Here is a 20000-nt window from a genome sequence, read left to right on the forward strand (position 1 = left end):
AAGAATCAGAACAGGATGCTGGAGTGTTCCACTGACAATAATGAACATCACATGATCTAAGACATTCAGGAAGATCCTTTGGGAAGCCTTAGATCTTGAATTGCTCAAGTGAGAAGACAGAAGAAAAGAGATAGTATTTGTAGTAAAAGAAATAACAGGGATGAAGGAGGGGGAAAGCATGTTTACTAAAGAGAAAGAAGATCATCTGAACGGATAGAAATGTTTGTGTCTGGGGGGATATAGCCTTGAAATGGTACTGGCTCTGGAACTGTATTAAAGACAGGCTTGGAAGGCAAGTAGAGTTCACTGAATTTAAAGTATACAGAAGGGGCAACATAGTTCCACCACTGGTACTGAGCAAAGTGCTTTAGGCCCCGGTGACTGGCATGTTCTGAGCATTCCAAGCACTTTTCTTTTACTATCTTAAATTTTTGATGATGGAACAAAAATTAATGGTATATCACAAAATACTAGATTATTTTTGAAGATTTAAAATTACATATGCTGTAGTAGACACAATTGTGTGGGGGAGAAAAAAGCTTCGCTAGAGCACCAATAACATAACCCACCTCTTTTATGTCAGAATGATTTAATAAATAGATTTAACTTTTATTACCCTTTTAAAATCAGAATTTGGAAAACACATCTCAAAATTTTGCTTATGGTAAGCTCTATTAATTTGAGAAATGGTATTTAAAGTAAAATACTCTTTATTAGGGTGATCCAGAAATGTTATTGATTATACTAGAAAAGCAATGGATATTACTAAAGAATTAAAATTGGGAAAAGAACTTTCTTTAGGAAGATTTGAGTCAAGTCTGGAGAAGTATTCTTTTCCATGTATAGCTTTTGCTTCTGTTTCTTCATATGCAAGACATGCAGACAAAATTTTACCTGGTATGAATAAAAAAATAATATGAAGAAAGAATCAGTGGACTGACAATAACTTTCTAAGATTAATTCAATAAATGGCAATGGAAGAATTAATATAATATTAATTTAAAAATTAATAAATTAAATCAGCATTCTTTTAAAGTAAATCAGCATTCTTTTAAAGTAACAGATCCTGATATAAAAGTTAGAACAGATCTAAAATAATTCTCCAAAAGAATTCTTAACTTCTAAATACATTTCTTCAATTTCCACACTTTTTAGACCACCCAGTTAAAATGCTGTTTCTTCTCTTCTTCCCTTTTCTTCTCTTATGTTCATTGTCATTTCTAGGTAGGTGTATGTTTATATTCATGCATGTGACATCATTGTCCTTACTCAAATCAGATACAAAGAAAAGCATCTTTTCTAAGCAGCAAAACTTTCTGGATGCGTACTATAAAATGTTTGTTGAGGGTGCACATGAGAGGTCTGTCAAAAGGTTTGTTTGAATAGTGGTAATTGGACAATATTCTAATGTGAGTGTCTTCTGTGACTGTAGGGATTCTGTTTTTCTTAGATAGACATGCATACTTGGAAAGAGCTGCCTTTAAGTCAGACTGTTAGGAAGGGGAGGAGAGAATAAGGAGATGGCTAGAGATCAGATCACGTCAGGTGGCAAATGCCTGTAATCTCAGTGACTCAGGAGGTTGAGACAGAAGGATTGCCAAGTTCAAGGCCAGCCTTAGCAACTTAGCAAGACCCTGTCACAAAATAAAAATAAAAAAAGGCATGAGGGTTCAGCTCAGTGATAAAGCACCTTATGGTTCAATTCCTAGTACTGGGGGAGGAGGGAACCTAAAATCTTAAGACAAAGATGTATTTCATATTGAAAAATTTTCACAAAAACTCTTTGAAAAAACTAACTAAAATTTGGAATTTGTAACTCATGGATGAACTATATGTTTTATCAACTTGCTCAATGAGAGGGATAGTAAAACTGTTAATTAGAATACATTTGACTATAAGTAACAGAAAATGCAGGAATGAAAGCTAGTTTAAAAATTTTTTAAGTTAAGACAATGTCAGATTTGGCTAATTCAGCAGTTCAATTAATTCTTCATTGAGGTAGGATCTTTGCAAATTTCTGTTTTGTCATTCTTAGCATCTAGGATTACCAGACTAAATATAAAACATCCACTTAAATTTGAATTTCAGATAAGCAATTTATAATTTTAAAGGTATAAGACATGCAATATTTTTTTGTTATTCGAAATTCAAATTTGACAGGGTCCCTACTTTCCTATTTCTTTAAACTGAGAAACTTATGAGCAAATTGTCTTTTTAGGTAAGTTTCCCTCCTGGTCACAAGGTGGCTGCCATAAGTTTTTGTGTCACATGTAGAAGCCAACATTCAGTGGCATAAAAAGGATTCTGTTGATAAAGATGAAGGTGAAACAGTGGTGGCTTGCAAGGTAATTAACAATGTAGGTCACCAAAGCAAAAATTTTTGTTGACTAAAACATAGTTCCTCTAATATCAGATACTTTTGTAAGAAGATGTAATTTATCCTGCTTTTTTATGGGAAATAGAAATAATTTTTAGATTAATTAATTTATTTATTATATTAGGTATATATGACAACAGAATGCATTTTGATTCATTGTACTCACTTGCAGCAAAACTTTTCATTTCTCTGGTTGTACACAATGTAGCGTTATACCATATGTGCAAACATGTAACTAGGGTAATAATTTCCATCTCATTCCACCATCTTTCCTGCCCATACCCTTTCTCCCATCCTCTCCCTCCCCTTTGCCCAATCACAGTTTCTCCATTTTTCCCATGCCCCTCCCCCATTATGGATCAGCATCCACTTATGAGAGAACATACACGGCCTTTGGTTTTTTGGGGATTGTCTTACTTCATTTAGCATATTCTCCAACTCCATCCATTTACATGCAAATGCAAAAAAATTATCTTTTAATGCTGAGTAATATTCCATTGTGTATACATACCACAGTTTCTTTAACCATTAATCTATTGAAGTGCATCTAGTTTGCTTCCACAGTTTAGCTATTGTGAATTGAGCTACTATAAACATTGATGTGGTTGTGTTACTAAAGCATGCTGATTCTAATTCCTTTGGGTATAAACTGAGGAGTGGGATAGCTGGGTCAAATGTTGGTTCCATCCCCAGTTTCCCAAGGAATCTCCATACTGCTTTCCATATTGACTGCACCAATTTGCAGTCCACCAGCAATGTATGAGTGTGCCTTTTCCCCCACATCCTCGCCAACACTTATTGTTGCTTGTACTCTTGACAACTGCCATTCTGACTGGCATGAGATGAAATCTTTTTTTTTTTTTTTTAATATTTATTTATTTATTTATTTTTAGTTCTCAGCGGACACAACATCTTTGTTGGTATGTGGTGCTGAGTATCGAACCCCGGGCCGCATGCATGCCAGGCAAGCGCGCTACCGCTTGAGCCACATCCCCAGCCCTTACTAGAGATGATGAACATTCTTTTTTTCATACATTTGTTGATCAATTGTATATCTTTTTCTGAGAAGTGTCTGTTCAGCTTCTTAGCCCATTTATTAATTGGGTTGTTTGTTTTTTTGGTGTTAAGTTTTTTGAGTTCTTTATATATTCTAGAGATTAGTGCTCTATCTGATGTGCATGTGGCAAAAATTTGCTCCCCAAAATGTGGGCTCTCTCTTCACCTCATTGATTGTTTCTTTTGCTGAGAAGAAGCTTTTTAGTTTGAATTCATCTCATTTATTGATTCTTGATTTTATTTCTTGCTTTTTGATTCAGCGATAGGATATGGATCAACTGTCATATTATGCAGAGACCTCTGTTCTTTTTGGATCTGTAAAAATTGATATTTTGTTTCTGAGAACTTTAGCTTTATTAGAGCTGAGAAAATCCCCATATCACTGCATCTGAAATAATTAAAACAATTTTTAGTGAATATTCTGAACGAGTGGAAGAAGATGGCTATCTGTAGATTCTATACTATCTCTAGGGCACACATTAGGTTGTTCTCCATGTGGAAGGTTGGTGGTTCTCTCCTCTTTGAGTGGTTCACATTACCCATAGCTCAATTTCCCTTCTCTTTCCACTTGCTCCCTTTCAAAAATACCCAATCTTTAGCCCTATTTGTATTTAAGTGATAATGGTTTTAAATGAGCTAGATAAACTAATCTGTATTAATATTTACTTTGCTAATGTGTTGGACCTCTGAGGTAATTTAAGGCTTTAATCATTTAATCATTCCTAAAGTTCAACCTTTTAAAAGCTCTCCAGGAATGCTGCCAGATAGGCACCTTAGGGACATGGAAATTTTGGCTTTCCCATCATACTCACAGAGGCAGGTGGCTATAAGAAAGGTTTTCTTCTATGACTCTTGTCTAGAGTCTGTTCATTACATCAGCTTGGTGTCCTAACTTCCCCATATTTCACTGCAAACAATTGGGCTCTACAGTCCTTTTCTCCACCCATTTCCTGTCTCATCCTGAGTGATTCAAACATGACTTGTAAGGATGCCCCACCTAACACCTTTAAATCACAACTTCTTGACCTTCTCTGATGCACAGGCCTTTTCTTTGGACTTAAGTATTCACTACCATGGACCATATGCCACCCACAGTGCTACCTAATTTTCCTAGCAACCCTGTGTCTCCTCATCTGTCAAACTAGTTCCTTGTGTGATCGGTGTTTCCTGAATTTTCCTGGTCATCAAGATCACTGGAATGCTTCATAATCACAAGCCCCTCCCTAGAGACAGATTCAGAGCCCAGGTCTATCCTTGTCTTGCAGAAACTGCATGTGTGCCAAATAGGTAAAAGCAATTCTAATGTCTCTACTGAATCCAGTAGATTCATGAATATGCTTTCAACATGTAATCAATATAAAAGTAGTAATGAGATATTGTTACACCCCCATAGTTACATTTCCCATAGTTACACTTCAAAATCATACTGTCTTAGATCTAAATTCCTACTTCTTTCAACTATCACTCTTTTTTTAAACATTTATCAGACTACCTTAATGACTTCACAAGAGATCTAAAATCTTTCAGAAAATAGCAAAGGATCAGTTCTCTGAGCCACTCCACAGGCCTACTTCCTCCATTCTTGCCCTCCCTCTTCTGTCTAGCCTGCATCCTATAATTTATCCCAGAAATTAAGCCCTCAACTTCCTCTGCCTTTCCAACTTCCATTACACTCAACATCTGAACTCCTATCCTAAATGAATGAGTCTTTTGCAATTCAAAACCAATGTAGTCAAACCTGCTAAATAAAGCCATATATCATTGGCATGTGTCCCCCTAAGATGCTCAACAGCAAGAAGGCATCAATTGTGGAGTGGTCAAGAGCATGGAGCTCAGTTCCCAACTCCACCATATATATGTGGGGTGCCCATAGGAAAACAGCATGACTGCTTCATACCTCACTGTCTTCACCTGCAAAGGGGATGATAATTTAACATACCTTTCAGGTTTATTAGGAATGAACAAACTAATGTTTATAAGGTGCTTAGTTATATAATTGTTGGATAAATAAAAGTTCTACCTCTCCTTTGTGGTTCTCTGTTCATAATTAGTTACAGCTATTCCAAATCTTCATTCTTTGTAATTCTCCAAACAGCTCAGGCTCAATCACTTCAGCAGATGATGTGATCTAATTCTCAGAATAAATGTGTATATTTGTGTATGTATGTGTACACATATACATACATGTAGTAGGTATGAATTTCTTCAAATAATCTCCCTCTGAGAAGCCCCAGGACATTGGTCTGGGCAATGACTTTTTTGAATATGACTCCCAAAGCACTAGCAATTAAAGCAAAATAGACAAATTAAGTTATACCAAACTAAAACATTCTATATAGCGAAGGAACCAGTCAACAGAGTGAAGAGACAGAAGAATACCTATGAAAAGTATATTATCTGATAAGTGGTTAATATTCAAAATATATAAGAAAAGCAAACAAGCCAATAGCAATAAAACAAACTGATTTAAAAATGGAAAAAATAACCTGAACAGACACTTGTCAAAAGAAAATAAACAAATGGCCAACAGGTTTATGGAAAAAGGCCAAATATTGGTTATCATCTGGGAAATGCAAATTAAAACCACAGTGAGATATCATCTCACAGCTGTTAGAATCACTTTTATCAAAAAGACAAAAGATAACAAGTGTTGGTTATCTTGCACACTGTTGGGGAAATGTAAATTTATACAGTCATTATGGAAAATGGTATGGAGTTTCCTTGAAATAGTAAATATAGGACTACCATATGAACCAGCAACCGAAATCAACATGTTGAAAAGATATCTGTGCTCCTATGTCTATTGCAGATTTTCCATTTCAGACAATATGAGGACATTATATTGAGTGACATAAGCAAGCCACAGAAAAACAAATGCTCTACAATCTCATCATATGTTGATTCTAAAGCCATTCATCTTACAGAAATAGAAAGTAGAATGGTGATGGTAATATGCTGTAGTGGTTGGGGTTGGAAATGTGGAGATGTTTATCAAAGGATACAAACCCAGTTATTCCACTCCTCAGTCTATACCCAAAGGACTTAAAAACAGCATACTACTGGGACACAGTCACATCAATGTTTATAACAGCACAATTTACAATAGCTAAACTGTGGAACCAATTTAGATGCCCATCAGTTGAAGAATGGATAAAGAAACTGTGGTATATATACACACAATGGAATACTATTCAGAATTAAAAGGGAATAAAATCATGGCATTTGCAGGTAAACAGATTGAGTTGGAGAATGTAATGCAAAGTGAAGTTAGCCAATTCCAAAAAAAACCAAGTACGGAGGTTTTCTCTGATATAAGAATGTTGATTCATAATGAGATTGGGGAGTAGAGCATGGGAGGACTAGACAAACTCTAGTTAGAGAAAAGGGGAGGGAGGGAAAGAGAGGGGGCATGGGATTAGGAAAGATGGTGGAATGAGATGGACATCAATACCCTAAGTACATGTATGAAGACACGAATGGTGTGACTCTACTTTGTGTACAACCAGAGATATGAAAAATTGTGTTCTGTATGTATAATTTGAATTGTAATGCATTCTGCTGGCATATATAACAAATTAGAATTAAAAAAATTAAAATAAGGAAATAAGGGCTGAGGACTGCCTAGACTTTGGTGATTTTTTATGGTCATTTATTTATATTATGGTTTTCCTGCTCTTTTGTTTTATATTGGTAAATTAATTGTTTAATTTGAATACCCCTGCAATTTCCTGTATCCCTCTTCTAAAAGAAACAAGCCCACAGATTTTCACTCTAATTTGAGTCTTCATTTTTCACCATCTCATGGCAATTATTGTCAAGGTCGGTAATAACATCATATTCTGCCACATTCAGAGGCCAGTTTTTAGTTTCCATCTTAACTAGCATCTCAGAAAATTGGTAAAATTGATCATTACTTACTATTTAAAACTTTTTTTTTCTTTTCAATTACCTTCTGGACACCACTTTGGATTTTCTCCTTACTTCATCAGTTGATTTTTCTCAGCCTCTTTTGCTGGATTTTGCCTCTAACATGTGGAGTATCTTACAAGGTGTTTTTTTTTTTTTTTTTTTTTTTTTTTTTTTTTTTAGTTTTAGATACCATCTATTTGTTTATGAGTCCTTAAAATTTATGCTAGCACTAGTTTTTCTCCTGAACTCTATCTTCATATTCAACATCTCCACTTGGATATCTAATAATTCCTTCTAATTTAACACAGACAACCAACTTTTGTTTCTCCCCAAAACGTTCCATTATAAATCTCCTCCATCTCAGTGTTCTTACTCCAGTCTTCTGGTTGCTCAGGTACAAAAATGTGGAATCATTATGGTCTCCTTCCTTTCTTTTACATATTCTTCCAATCCGTAAGCAAAAAATCCTACTGGCCTTATCTTGAAGATACATCCATAATCCCTACCATTTCCAGAGCTCTTTCTCTGGTACAAGCCTTCATTATTTCATAAACCTCCTGGGTTTTCTCCCTACTTCTATCTCTATCCCATTAGTCAATTTTACAAATAGCAGCCAGAGTTAGTCTTTTAAAACATGAGTTGGATCATGTCATTCCTTTGCTTAACATCCTAAATAACCTCTGCTCTCACAAATTAAAAGTGACCTAAAAACCCAATGTGATATGCTTCTCTCCTCTCCTCACCCATGGAGAATGTGTAAACTTAAAGATTGACACTCTCAGAATTATGACAGTACAGCTGGTAGGAAAATAAAAGCCAGCGAAGGAGACTGAAAAGTAGGAGAATCCGGAAATATAACATCAAGAAAGAAATGAGAGAAGTAGTGAATACTGCTGACTTTTATGGATAAGTATAAAATGAGGGCTGGAAAATATTCACTGGAATATCCTTCCAGAGAAATGTTTGACACTTACTGCATGGGGCAAACCAACGTAACTGTGTGAATGATGAGCCATTTTAGAGAGCATTTATGATTGTTGCCTTTGTAGGTTTACAATAATTTTTGAGGGGGAAATAAGATGTTTGATCAGGATCATAGAGAAAGATGGATATCTGATATTAATGACTTAAAAATACACATACCCAGGGGCTGGGGTTGTGGCTCGGTGGTACAGCATTTGTCTAGCATGTGTGAGGCACTGGGTTTGATTCTCAGCACCACATAAAAATAAATAAATAAAAATAAAGGTTCATCCACAACTAAAAATAACACACACACACACACACACACACACACACAATTTAAGCTAAACTTTTATCAGGAGTTCTATATCTGAACGTTTAAGGATACATACCTATCAATGTCTTACAGCACTTCATATTTAAAACATTTAGCATTCCACTAATTTCCTTTTTTCTGCCTTGTTTTTCTTACTCTCAAATTATTCCCAAAAAACCAATCTGTATAAATTCTCTATCATGTTAAATGACATCAACACCCATCCAATTACCTAAACGAGAACCCAGGCCTTGATAAGGGCATTCTGAGTTTTCCTCTTTGTCCATTTCTAATCTGTCAAATCTGAATGTAGCCCTTTCCCATTGCTCTAAGGCAGATTTTAATCAAAGTATCCACCACCCACATGCTAATAAGTTCCTAACTGGTTCCTTTATTTGTTGCTTCCTAACTCTTTAACTACACAGTTAACTAGTTATCTTACAACAGAGTACTTCAGTTAAAAACTGAAAATTGATTCTGACTTCCACTGGCAATAAGACAGTCCCTTAGAACAGCATACTAAGACCTTTGAAAACTGGCCCTCACCTACCTTTCCATCCTCAATGATAATAGCAATTATGATAGTTCCCTGCTTGTCTTAAAATATTCAAACTGTAGTACATTGTAGGGGGTCATTCACATACTTCCCTGTACTTCTAGTTCTGAACTAAATAGCTAGAGCTTTTGAAGTTCAAGTACCCCACCCTCAAAATGTGAATACAATTTCAAAAAGTTTGGAAAGAGCCATAATGTTACACTTTAACGGAATATCTTTGTTCATTTCCCTTCTAATAGTCTTCTAGGAGTGGTCTTATTCTCATAGTGAATGTGTTTTTGCATATTTCCCCATATATTTGACTTAGCTATTCCTTGCTGTGTTACAGAAAAAGGTTATAAAAAGAACATTTTTTTTTTGAGAAAAAATGGAAGTCGAAATTTAAGGAAAGAAAAAAAAAACAAGGGTGGGGACAAAATAGAGCTATGAATAAGGTTCAAGACGCATACCATGATGACCTACTCATCTGTCATGGATGAGCCACATACTGGCTCTCAAGTTTTCCAGCAGCCAATGTAAAACTAGAAATTTTGTCAGTTATATAGTTTCTAGTGCCCATGACATTAAAAAATATCCTGGTAATTTCAGCTGTTCTTGGAACATATATTATAAGGAGAAATTTCTCCTTAACTTCTCCTAAAGAGAATACAGGGTGACATTCTCCAAGTTTGGGAAGACTCCTTATTAGACACAGTGCCTTCTCATTTCATATCATTGCTTATATTGAGAACTGTTGTAGGCAGGTGCCACTGCATAAATCACAGAGTGATTGGGTAAAAACTGACTCTCTGGAAATCACTGGATATTTTCAAGGCACTCAGATCATTTCTGGTCTGCTATAAGTCATGGGTAAATGTTAAAATATTGAAATAAATATAAGACATATTCAGTAGTCATAATAGTAGCTGAATTTGTGTCCTTTAGAAAAACATTCTGAATATTGTTTCTACTCAAGTTAAAGGTTTCCTCTTTTAATTATTATTTCAGTTGTACAACATTATGGGGTACAGGGTGATAATTGGATATATGTAGACAGTGTGTAATGATGGAATCAGGACAGTTAACATTTCCCTCTCTTAAATTTGAACATTTAAGTTAGAGTTTAAATAGTTCTTAGTTAAAATCTTAAAAGTTTGGGTCCCATATATGTCAGTTGAGGTTTGTTTGGAAGTCAGATTTTAGTCTGAGAAGCCAAATTCCTCACTTTTTTATCATGAGCAGTATTCCCCTTGGGCAAGTCTTCTAAGTTCAAGAATGTGGCTGGACCAGGGGTGTTACAGTCTTGAGCTTTTCCTATAGTAGAAAATAATATGCTGTCCTAGAACACTCAAACACAAGCTGAATAACATATTCAGGTTTGTAGAAATTCTGTTCCCAGTCTTGTATGCTCTGCAGAAATATGGCAGGACGGAACTCTGAATTTTGGATCTGAAGTATCAACTTTAGTGAGAAATTTTAATATTACATGTTAAAAACCTAGATCTTTATTTTTCGTTTTCTGAGTGAGAAGATTAGATAAAATAAAGGCAGTTTTAATATTTTGGCCTTTATCAATGTTCGTAGGGCTACTGAGAAATCTAGTTTATGCAAAAGGAACATTCTCCTGACTATCACTTATCTTAGACTTGCACATATATTTTCTCTGCTGAAATGTACATAGCTTATTTAGCCACATGGTTGCATTTTAAAAATATTTTAAACAACAATGTAAATATCTCAAGGCATAGCTAATCATTTGGTAGGAATAGGTCTATTACAGTTCTTCCCAGAGATGCAGGGGAACAGGATGACTGCTTGGTTGTTGAATGGATATCTCTCTATATCTACTGCAAACGGATTTATCAAATAATCTGCTTATAAATAGAGGCTTGTGGTATTTTGTGGTATTGTATGAAGATACCTGGTAAATTTTATCCAAATCGCTGCAATGGGCACCAGTATAACAGATATCAGAATTATCATACTTCTTTCTCTACCACTGCCACACCATGCCACTTCTCACTCCTACAGTCCTTAAAATGGTGATATAAGGTTTAGCAAGAAGCTATGTTTTCCCTATTGGTTTTAACTCTGGACACAGCTGCTTTAAAGAGTATCACCACATGATTAAACTTGCGTAGTCAAGGGCCTGGTAAGAACTGAAGTTTTCAAATGACATTGAAAACTTGACATATGCTAATTGCTAGACTTATATATAAATATAAAATTATATTTGTTCTAATTGCTATATTTTAAAGGGAATATTCTCTTTTATGATTTTGATTATATAATCACCAGAGTGAATATTTTTATTCATAGCATTTTCTTCTACTATATGAGATAAACAGTAAAGGTTGCAGCATAATTTATGGTGATAGTAAAAGAAAAACTAACTACATTATAGGAAGAAAGAATGAGAAAAGAAAAGAAAACATAAGCAAAGTGGAAAAAAGGAAGAAGAGGAATGAGATGAACACTCAGAAAGGCCATAGTGTAGGATAGTACTATAAAATTAGTCTATTTGGGTCATTATCATAACACCAAAACTTTACAGAATCTACCACAGTGTTAGAACTCAACAAATGTGCTGAATATTGAAAAATGAAGAAATAAATGTTTTATATAAATTTACATATATACAGATACACATATGTATACACACACACACACACACATACACACACACACACAATGAGCAGAAATAAGTTCATGCTGCTATCCTATACATCCATAAACTAGATTTGGACCCAGATAAGAATGGATGTATTAGATTTGTAATTTCTTTTAATTTGTTAAGAACAGAGTGGAGGCATGTCTACATTTAACAAGAACTCTCATGATTACAGACCAACAGATATTCTGGAAACTCTGAAAAATCCTTTTCAATGATTATTGCAAATATTCTGAAAGTATGTGCTCGATATAAACAATTCTGGTCCATCATATCACTTGCTATTAGTTGATTTATGCTTTGAAATCTGTTTTGCAGCAATGTCTGCTCATACCAGCTTTCTCTAAAAATCACACGAGAAATGTGTATGATTTCCTGATATGTTCAAATTAAAGTATTAAAATATTTATAATTGTTACCCAAAGCTTCCTGTGTGGTAGATAAGGAAGCACACTAAACTGCTGATAGGGATTTTTGTCCTTAACCAATTCTGTCACTATTTGGCTGTTGACCTTGGGCAGGCTACTTAAACTTTCTGAGCTCAATATTCCTCCCCTATAAAATAAGGGAGTTATAGTAGATAAGTCTCTCCTTAGGATCCCATTGACTTACAAGTGCCACTGATTCTCTCCCCATTATCCCTAAGTGAGGAATCCCAATCCTCTCAGTATGCTGAGATGGAGCAACTGCTGAAGTCTGAGGCCTGAAGTGCCATGAGACAGTTGCACATGGTAGGCAAGGACAGAGTCTTTGCAGGGGAAGAGGCTTGGTGTGTGACCTGGGGCAAGTATTAGCCTCTCAGAAATTCAATTTCCCTATCTAGAAAGTGAGAGTAAGACAAGTTCTTATAGAGGCTCTGTATTAAAGAAGATAGTATAAATTCTAGCCTTAATTATGGTAACTGGCACAAAGAAGTACCCAATTAAAAGCATCCATTTTTTTAACATTGTTATTTTCTTGGCTCCATTGAAACAACTGCTTTTAGTAATGCTTCTCCCAACTGATTATCACATTATTTTAATGAATTATGGTATTTAAAGGGTTTTAAGGTGCCAAATTGGAATTACTTGTTTAAACAAAAAAAAAAAAAAAAGAGGGAAAGTCATGGGCTCAGGGAATCTTTAAAATTAGGCAGAGATAGCCTGTGTGCTAACCTTTACCCCATGGCTCCTTCATTTAATAACAAAGTATTAATAAGTACAACTTTAAGTTGTTTGATGAGTACTTGTATAATCTAGGTCAACTATGCTACTTATACAAACTTTCATGCCCCAGAGACATTTGATAGTAATGTGCTTGACATTTTAGTTTGACATACAATTATAGGAAAATTCTTGGTCTTAGTTCTTAATATCAATAGATATTAACTCCCTTTAACTTTGTCATATATGTAAATTTCATTTAAATACACATAAATGAGGTAAAATCATTCCTAGATGAGACAGATACATTTTGAAGGCTGTATACATTCTTATTTTATAATTAAGAAAACAATTACTTAAGAACACACACATGATGGACAAAAATTCCATCATGTCCAATGATGGACAAAAATTCCCCCAAATGTGGGAAACAGAGTATTTTGCTTTGCTTTTAACTATGGCAGGAAATATCTGTTTGTTTATTTTGACCCTTGTACTTCCATAGCCAGATTAAATTTCAAACAGAGTTTTCATCCTCTTTACCAACAATTGTCACCCTGCCTTGTGGAAACTCATGGTTTGCAGGGAGTTCAAGAATATTTGCACAACTTGGGGATGGACTTTTTGTGTACAGGGGACTCTTCTAACCATAGGGCCCCCTACAGTATGTTAATTGGTTCACAACAATATTCTGGGTCAACCTGTGTTAAAGATGATTTTAAAGCCTATCAAATTTTATAGCAAGAGTTTTGAGTTAGCATTATATGTTTAAGAATGTCTCCTTGATTCTCAATTTCTTCTCATTCAGGAGATATGAGCCTCAACTGACTGGTAGCAGGTTGCAGAAAAGTAATCACCTGAATTTCTTCCATAAAGTTTTCTGTATGATACAGGGTAAGTAATATGTTCTACAGATAGAAAAATAAGAATCTGCACAGATTTCTACATCTTGAATACTTTCATATTAAATATACAAAATTTACCAAGTAATTTTATCAATATATTTATTATAATAATTTATTTACCAGTATACTTATTATAATAATTCAACTTAAAAGCTTCTTAGGAACTAACTTATTATTATCTATCTCCATAGACCTATTTACTTTAATATTTTATTGCTTAATTCTCATAGAACTTTACTTATTTAAAAAGCATCTTCTTCCTTTCTTTCTCTCTTTCTTCCCCATCTCCACCCCCCACTCCCCTTCATGCTGGAAAGTGAATCCTGGGACTCACATTTGCTCACAAGTGCTCTACTGCTCAGCTACATCTCTAGCCCTAATAGCAACTTTAAAGGCTTGCGCGTTGAATTTATATTCAACTTTCTAATGCATGTCTATAATTACTATTTGTTAAAAGCTAATCAGAAGAAAGAGGTTGTTAAATGTAGACACTTTATAGCATCTAAATTAAAGAAAGATAAAAATGGGAACTTAAAGCTGTTGCTATGCTATTGTGGACCTACTGATGGTGCCCATGGTTAACAGTGCTAGTTGAAATTAGAATGTACATGTTTTGTGTTCTACCTGCTCAATCTGGTGCTTTTAGTTGGTCATACTAAAAAGAATTGGGGAGTTGAACTTTAAGAAATAGCCAAAAATGGCTTACCAAATCCTGTCTGAGGCTGACAGAAGACCTGCTCTCTCCCCATTTTGTCCACCTTCAAACTTGCCAAGCCTTGTTCACTTTGGCTTTATTTTAAAAATGCATTTCTGGTGAGTGAGGAAAGGTTTTGTACTGTGTTTTCAATGACTCACCCAAAATAACTCCATTCAACTTGTAAATGGTCCTGTTCTGAATGCAGATTGTGTTTGTTCTGAAATGGGCATGAAGGAGCTGCAGAAGGGAGATTAGAGAAGGGAAATGTGGTGGGAGAGGCCAGTGAGGTTTATATTCAGGTTCAGGCACACATTAGGAGAATTAATTTTCTTTAAAAAAAGATGCTGTGTGGGGTGTGTGTGTGTGTGTGTGTGTGTGTGTGAGAGAGAGAGAGAGAGAGAGAGAGAGAGAGAGAACCATTATGAAGTTTAGACCAATTAAAGCTTTTCAAGATCCATCAGTATTAGATAGATACATAGTACACATGGTCACCAACCTTCCTTTTTTCTACTATTCATAAAATATAGAAAGGAAGATTTACATATAATATGTAATTCCAAATACATGCACAGTGAACAAATATATTTTTCAAAAAGTTCTAAATGGCTCCAAAAAAAGGTAATAATACACATTATACAAGAGCTAAAGAATAATCTTCAACTAAGAAGAAAATGCATATGCTAGAATCTCCCTGGTTTATGGTATCCTACAGAAACATCCTTATTATCAATTGGCATTGACATAGACTGAGAATTTTCTATGGATAGATATACATCTTTAAAACCTTTTATGGATCCAAAATGCCATAGATATTTAAAAACAACATTTTAGGGCAGGACTAAGAGGAAAAAAAATGGACTGATCCAAACTTGAGCATCTAAACATCACAGATAATATAGACAACTATAACACATAATTATGTGTAATATGTGATATATAAATATACATGTATAATATAATAGGTAACTATAAATATTTTGGTTTTTCATTAACTATATCTAATAAAGAGGATTCCAAAATCTTCTTGAGTTGTTTCATTAACTCATAAAACAGACCCAATAAAACTTATTCTATTACATAATCTTGCTTCATTCCATTGTTGAAGAATAGATAAGCCATTTTTACCTGTTGCTCATAAACATGGGAACTGAGCCACTAGAAAGAACAAAGTTGGCCACAAAGTTTCACTGCAGAGAAGTTAAATTTAGGAATATTTAGCAAACTAAAAAAGTATGATCTTAGAATGAGTGATAAAATTGACAAATCTTTAATATGCACAAAATCAGAAAATATACAAATAATTTACCCAGATTGTATAAATAATTAGAAAAGGCAAAGTTTTAATGGTATTAATACAATACCTTCTTCTCCCTCTGGTGTGTACTTAAGAAAATAGAGCAAATCAAAATAGTAGATTGTTTTATTAGTGCTACCTCATGAGGAAAAGCAACTAATACAATAATTCTTAAATTTTTGCTAATATGGAAACTTCTAGGAATAAGTAACAGGTTTGAGTTATAAATCTTAACTATACAATCTTATTACCTTAAATATCTATAATAACTAGTCATACTTTATAATAATGGCTCATAAGTATATATCAAAGAATCAATCAAATTCAGACTACCATAGTTAAATTACATGATCAATAAGTAAATATTTGCAAGTTTTTGAAGAGTTTACTCCTATTGATTAACTTTTCCTTTCATTCACTTTTATTCTATTGCAAATTACTCTATTGGTATCCCTGGAAATGTCAAGAGATATATCGAGGGAACCAAAATATTTGCTGCTGAAATGAATTTTAGAACAACTGGGCTAAACAAAGTTAAATTGTGATAATTTAAAATAAAATTTGAGGACTTTTCAAGTCTTTAACATTTGTGACTGGGACAAAGTAGAAGAGGAAGGGATGTTATATGCATTGTTTCACAAAGCTATTTCACCCAAAATTATTTTTTTTTCCTTTTGAAATACAAAATGTTCCTTTCCATTTATTTTTTTATTTTTATTTATTTATTGTTATTAGGTTTTTACTTTTTGTTTTGTTTTGGTACCAGTGATTGAACCTGGGACTTTGCACAAATGCTAGGCAAGTGCTGTACCACTGAGCTAGAGCCCAGTCCTTTTTATTTTGAGGCAGGGTGTCAATAAATTGCCCATATTGGTCTCAATCTTTCGATTCCCCTGTCTCAGCCTCTGTGAATCATTGGGATTACAGATGTGTGCCCCCGTGTCAGGCTGCTTACTGTTTATTTAATCAGATATTCTACTTACCTTACACCTCCCTTTGATCATAATAAAGGCAAAAATTTGATATAATTGCAACTCTACCACTAATTAGACTCAGAATTATTAAGATTTTGAGACACAAAATAAAATTTTTGATTATATAAATATTAGTGAAGAAACAGTAGCTTGACTAGAAACAAAAGTCCTGAACTAAAACACCTTACCTCCACAGTAAAACTTGATTTGTAATTTTGAGGCATGTGTTAAGGTTTGGAAATGTAAAATGTAACCAAGTAATTAAACCAAGCATAATATTTTACTGATGATATAAGCTTTTCCATTTAAAATTGTGTAATTCAACCAGAATATGTTTTCTGTCCTGGCCTGAATTATTCCAATTTTAAAATATAGCTGCATAAGCATGAAGATATTTGTCATTCATTGGCATAAGAATAATCCCTCATATAAAACTGGTCTATTTTTGCCTTTTGCAAGAAAATAATTCTAACATCCATATTGAGCACCTACTTAATTTCATGTAATACATCAATTGGGGAAGGTAGATATGATTGCCACTTCACAGATGAGGAAAGTTATTACCAGAGAGAGAGAGACTGGCTGTCTTGCCCTAGGCCATACAGCAATAAATAGATAGATAGATAGATAGATAGATAGATGTAAAACTTTCAGACTTTAATCTGACACCAAAGATGCTAGCTACTGTTTCTATTATATCATGCTAGATAGAGTGATCCACATCTAATATAAATGTGTTCTTTCCTCCACTAACTAAGCATCAGTGACAGCCAATATTCTTTATGTAGAGCATTTGCAATGTAGATTTACAGTTTGGAAAACAAGTATTAAAGAAGCAGACTCTCCTCCTGTTTATCATTCGCTATTGAATAAATGAAACACATTGGGAATTTAAAAAAAAAAATTCTCAAAGTTGATGATACAGCTCAAATCCTTTAGTTTTTAAGGCAATAATAACAAGCTGGCTCATGAATTTCCTTCCCAATATGTAACCTCAAAGCTTTGCATTAAAAACTGCCATGCAAAAAAACCCATACATTTGTGTTATTGAAGGTTCAATAATTGCTGTATTCTAATGTTACCTACTGTATTTTTTTTCTTTTGACTCTGGTTGTCTGATTTTAAAATATTAAATATGCCTTTCTCATTTTTTTGTTATTATTGTCTAAAAATGTACTTAAGCAATAGCAAAACTAATTAAAATATAATAGGCCTTGGAGAAATAACATTAAGCAAATATTTTGCCAGTTTGAGTGTCTAGTCTTCAAAACATAAAAAAAAAAAAACAACAAAATAAACAACCACCTTAAGAGGATTCAGTATTCCTTTTGGGATCAGCACTGTACTGAAAGCATAAGGGGTTCAAGAAGAGTTTGGACAAATGTTCTTTATATCTCTGAAGTTTGCAATTTGTCTGGTAAGCCAAACATACTGTCCAGAGGTAGTCTTAGTCTTTATTTAATAATTTAGTTTGAAAATAGATGATATGGACATTCTGTTTTGTATCTGGGAACTGTGGAGGGGATGTGAGTAGGAGGGGTGAAACCATGGAGTCAAAAAGTTCTGCATCAGCTGGATTTTGAAAATCAAGCAGATATTTGATAGAAAGTACAGGAATGAATGAAGAGGAAAAGACAGAGTCACCCCAACACATATATGCCAAAAAACTGAAGAGGGGGCAGCAGATAGACAGGGTGGAGTCCCTTAAAGACTCTTAATAAAACTGTGAAGTCAGCATATTTTATATCATTTGACCAGCCCTTTCCATGCTTTTTTTTTAAGCACCTCCCCCACTCCTTCCCACCTTTCCACCTTTCCACAGGTAGGTCTGCCCTATTTTGGAGGGTCACTAAATGGTCAGATGCATTCTACTACAGGACTCCTGAAGGCTAAGAAGTCTTGAAGAGTCAAAGAAAAGATCTTTAATAATGAAAATTGAAGCTATTGAGATGCTAACACCACTATTTTAACATCCCTTACATTTGCAGTAAATATATGAGGCCCAGTAAAAAGCTATGATGGTTCTGGAAAGGTAGCCTGGAGTCTGAATCTGAACTTTCGGATACTGGTAAACCATTAGAAGTTGCTGATTTTATTCAGAAACATGGATTTTCTGAAACTTATAAATTGGAGCAATGTCCTAGAAACAAGATGGGAAAGAATGAAGGCAGTCAAATCAGAGTTCAGTTTCAGCAGTCTATGCCTTATGTTTGGATAAAAACTTGGCACTATTTCACCTCAAGAGCATTCTATAGTCTATATTCTCCAAAAATTATAGTTTCCATTAGCTATCAATGACAATACATTTAATTACCTTATAATACAAATGTTTTCATTAGAAATTTTACTATGCTCTTCCTTTCAAATTCAAGTGAAAAAAATTATCCCTTAAAATATTTATGCAAAATTTCTTTCCAATCATGTTAGAATCAAAAAGTGTTCAACTTATTCATCAGGAGATAGCCAAATACGATAAAATATTGGAAGTCTTACACAGTAGGCGTAGATTACGTTTAAGGGAACACTGTTGTGTTATACTTCATTAGACTTTGGATACATTTTGAGTCATTTGCTCAGGAGACTTAAAACTAACAAAGGGAATGCAGAGCTCATGTATTTACAAACCTTGACATTACTGGTTTCTTGTAGCATCAAATTCTAAGCAATTTGACGCACCTCTCTATGTGCAACTTCAATATGACATTTCCAAATTATTCTTTCAATTCATTTTCACACCTCACATAACCATGATAAATAACTTTCCTGGGTATGAAAGCAACACTCTATGAAACTTGATCCTTTCCAGTTTTGGCATTTTGAGAATGCCAATCACTCGCCTCTGTTTCTTCCTTACCCCAGTCTTTTGGACATTAAATATACGACACTTCAGGCAACTCCTCAAAGAATGCGTTTCAGGGAGCCCAAGCCGACCCTTGTTTTCGCGCGGGGGCGTTTTGTGAGACTTGGCCTTCCCACTTTGTCGCTATTTTTGGATGAAGGAGGAGTTGACAGAAGAAATGATTATTAACAAACAAACAAATCTCACCCATTCCGCGGGCAGCGACGGGGACGGGTGTGCTCCCGCTCCGCGCCCCGCCCCGCCGCACCCGCGCGCCCCCGGCCGGAAGGGGGCGTGGGACGCCGCCGAGGGAGGGGCGCGC

General features: G+C 34.7%; 1 protein-coding gene and 1 long non-coding RNA gene across 4 annotated transcripts in view; one reads left to right on the plus strand and one right to left on the minus strand.

Annotated features, from left to right (window-relative positions):
* Nucleotides 1–692: 692 nt before the first annotated feature.
* LOC131424275 (uncharacterized) lies at nt 693–19982 on the minus strand. The gene is made up of 2 exons (XR_009227029.1): nt 19694–19982; nt 693–894 (listed from the first exon to the last, which is right to left on the minus strand). It is a non-coding gene; the product is annotated as an uncharacterized LOC131424275 (long non-coding RNA).
* Itprid2 (ITPR interacting domain containing 2) overlaps nt 13778–20000 on the plus strand; it is a 43649-nt gene continuing 37426 nt past the window's right edge. For 2 of the 3 annotated variants that reach the window (XM_046447338.2, XM_046447337.2), the window contains exon 1: nt 13797–13863. In XM_046447338.2, coding sequence (XP_046303294.2) covers nt 13854–13863 — 10 coding nt within the window. In that variant the 5' untranslated portion in view covers nt 13797–13853. Of the gene's footprint in view, nt 13864–20000 lie in introns of all 3 variants that reach the window. The other variant, XM_058580300.1, reaches the window with a different exon arrangement.

Source organism: Marmota monax, unplaced genomic scaffold (genome assembly GCF_021218885.2).
Source record: "Marmota monax isolate L192 unplaced genomic scaffold, Marmota_monax_Labrador192_F-V1.1 WCK01_AAM20220418_F8-fsc00007, whole genome shotgun sequence".
In the NCBI taxonomy this organism is placed as follows: Eukaryota; Metazoa; Chordata; class Mammalia; order Rodentia; family Sciuridae; genus Marmota; species Marmota monax.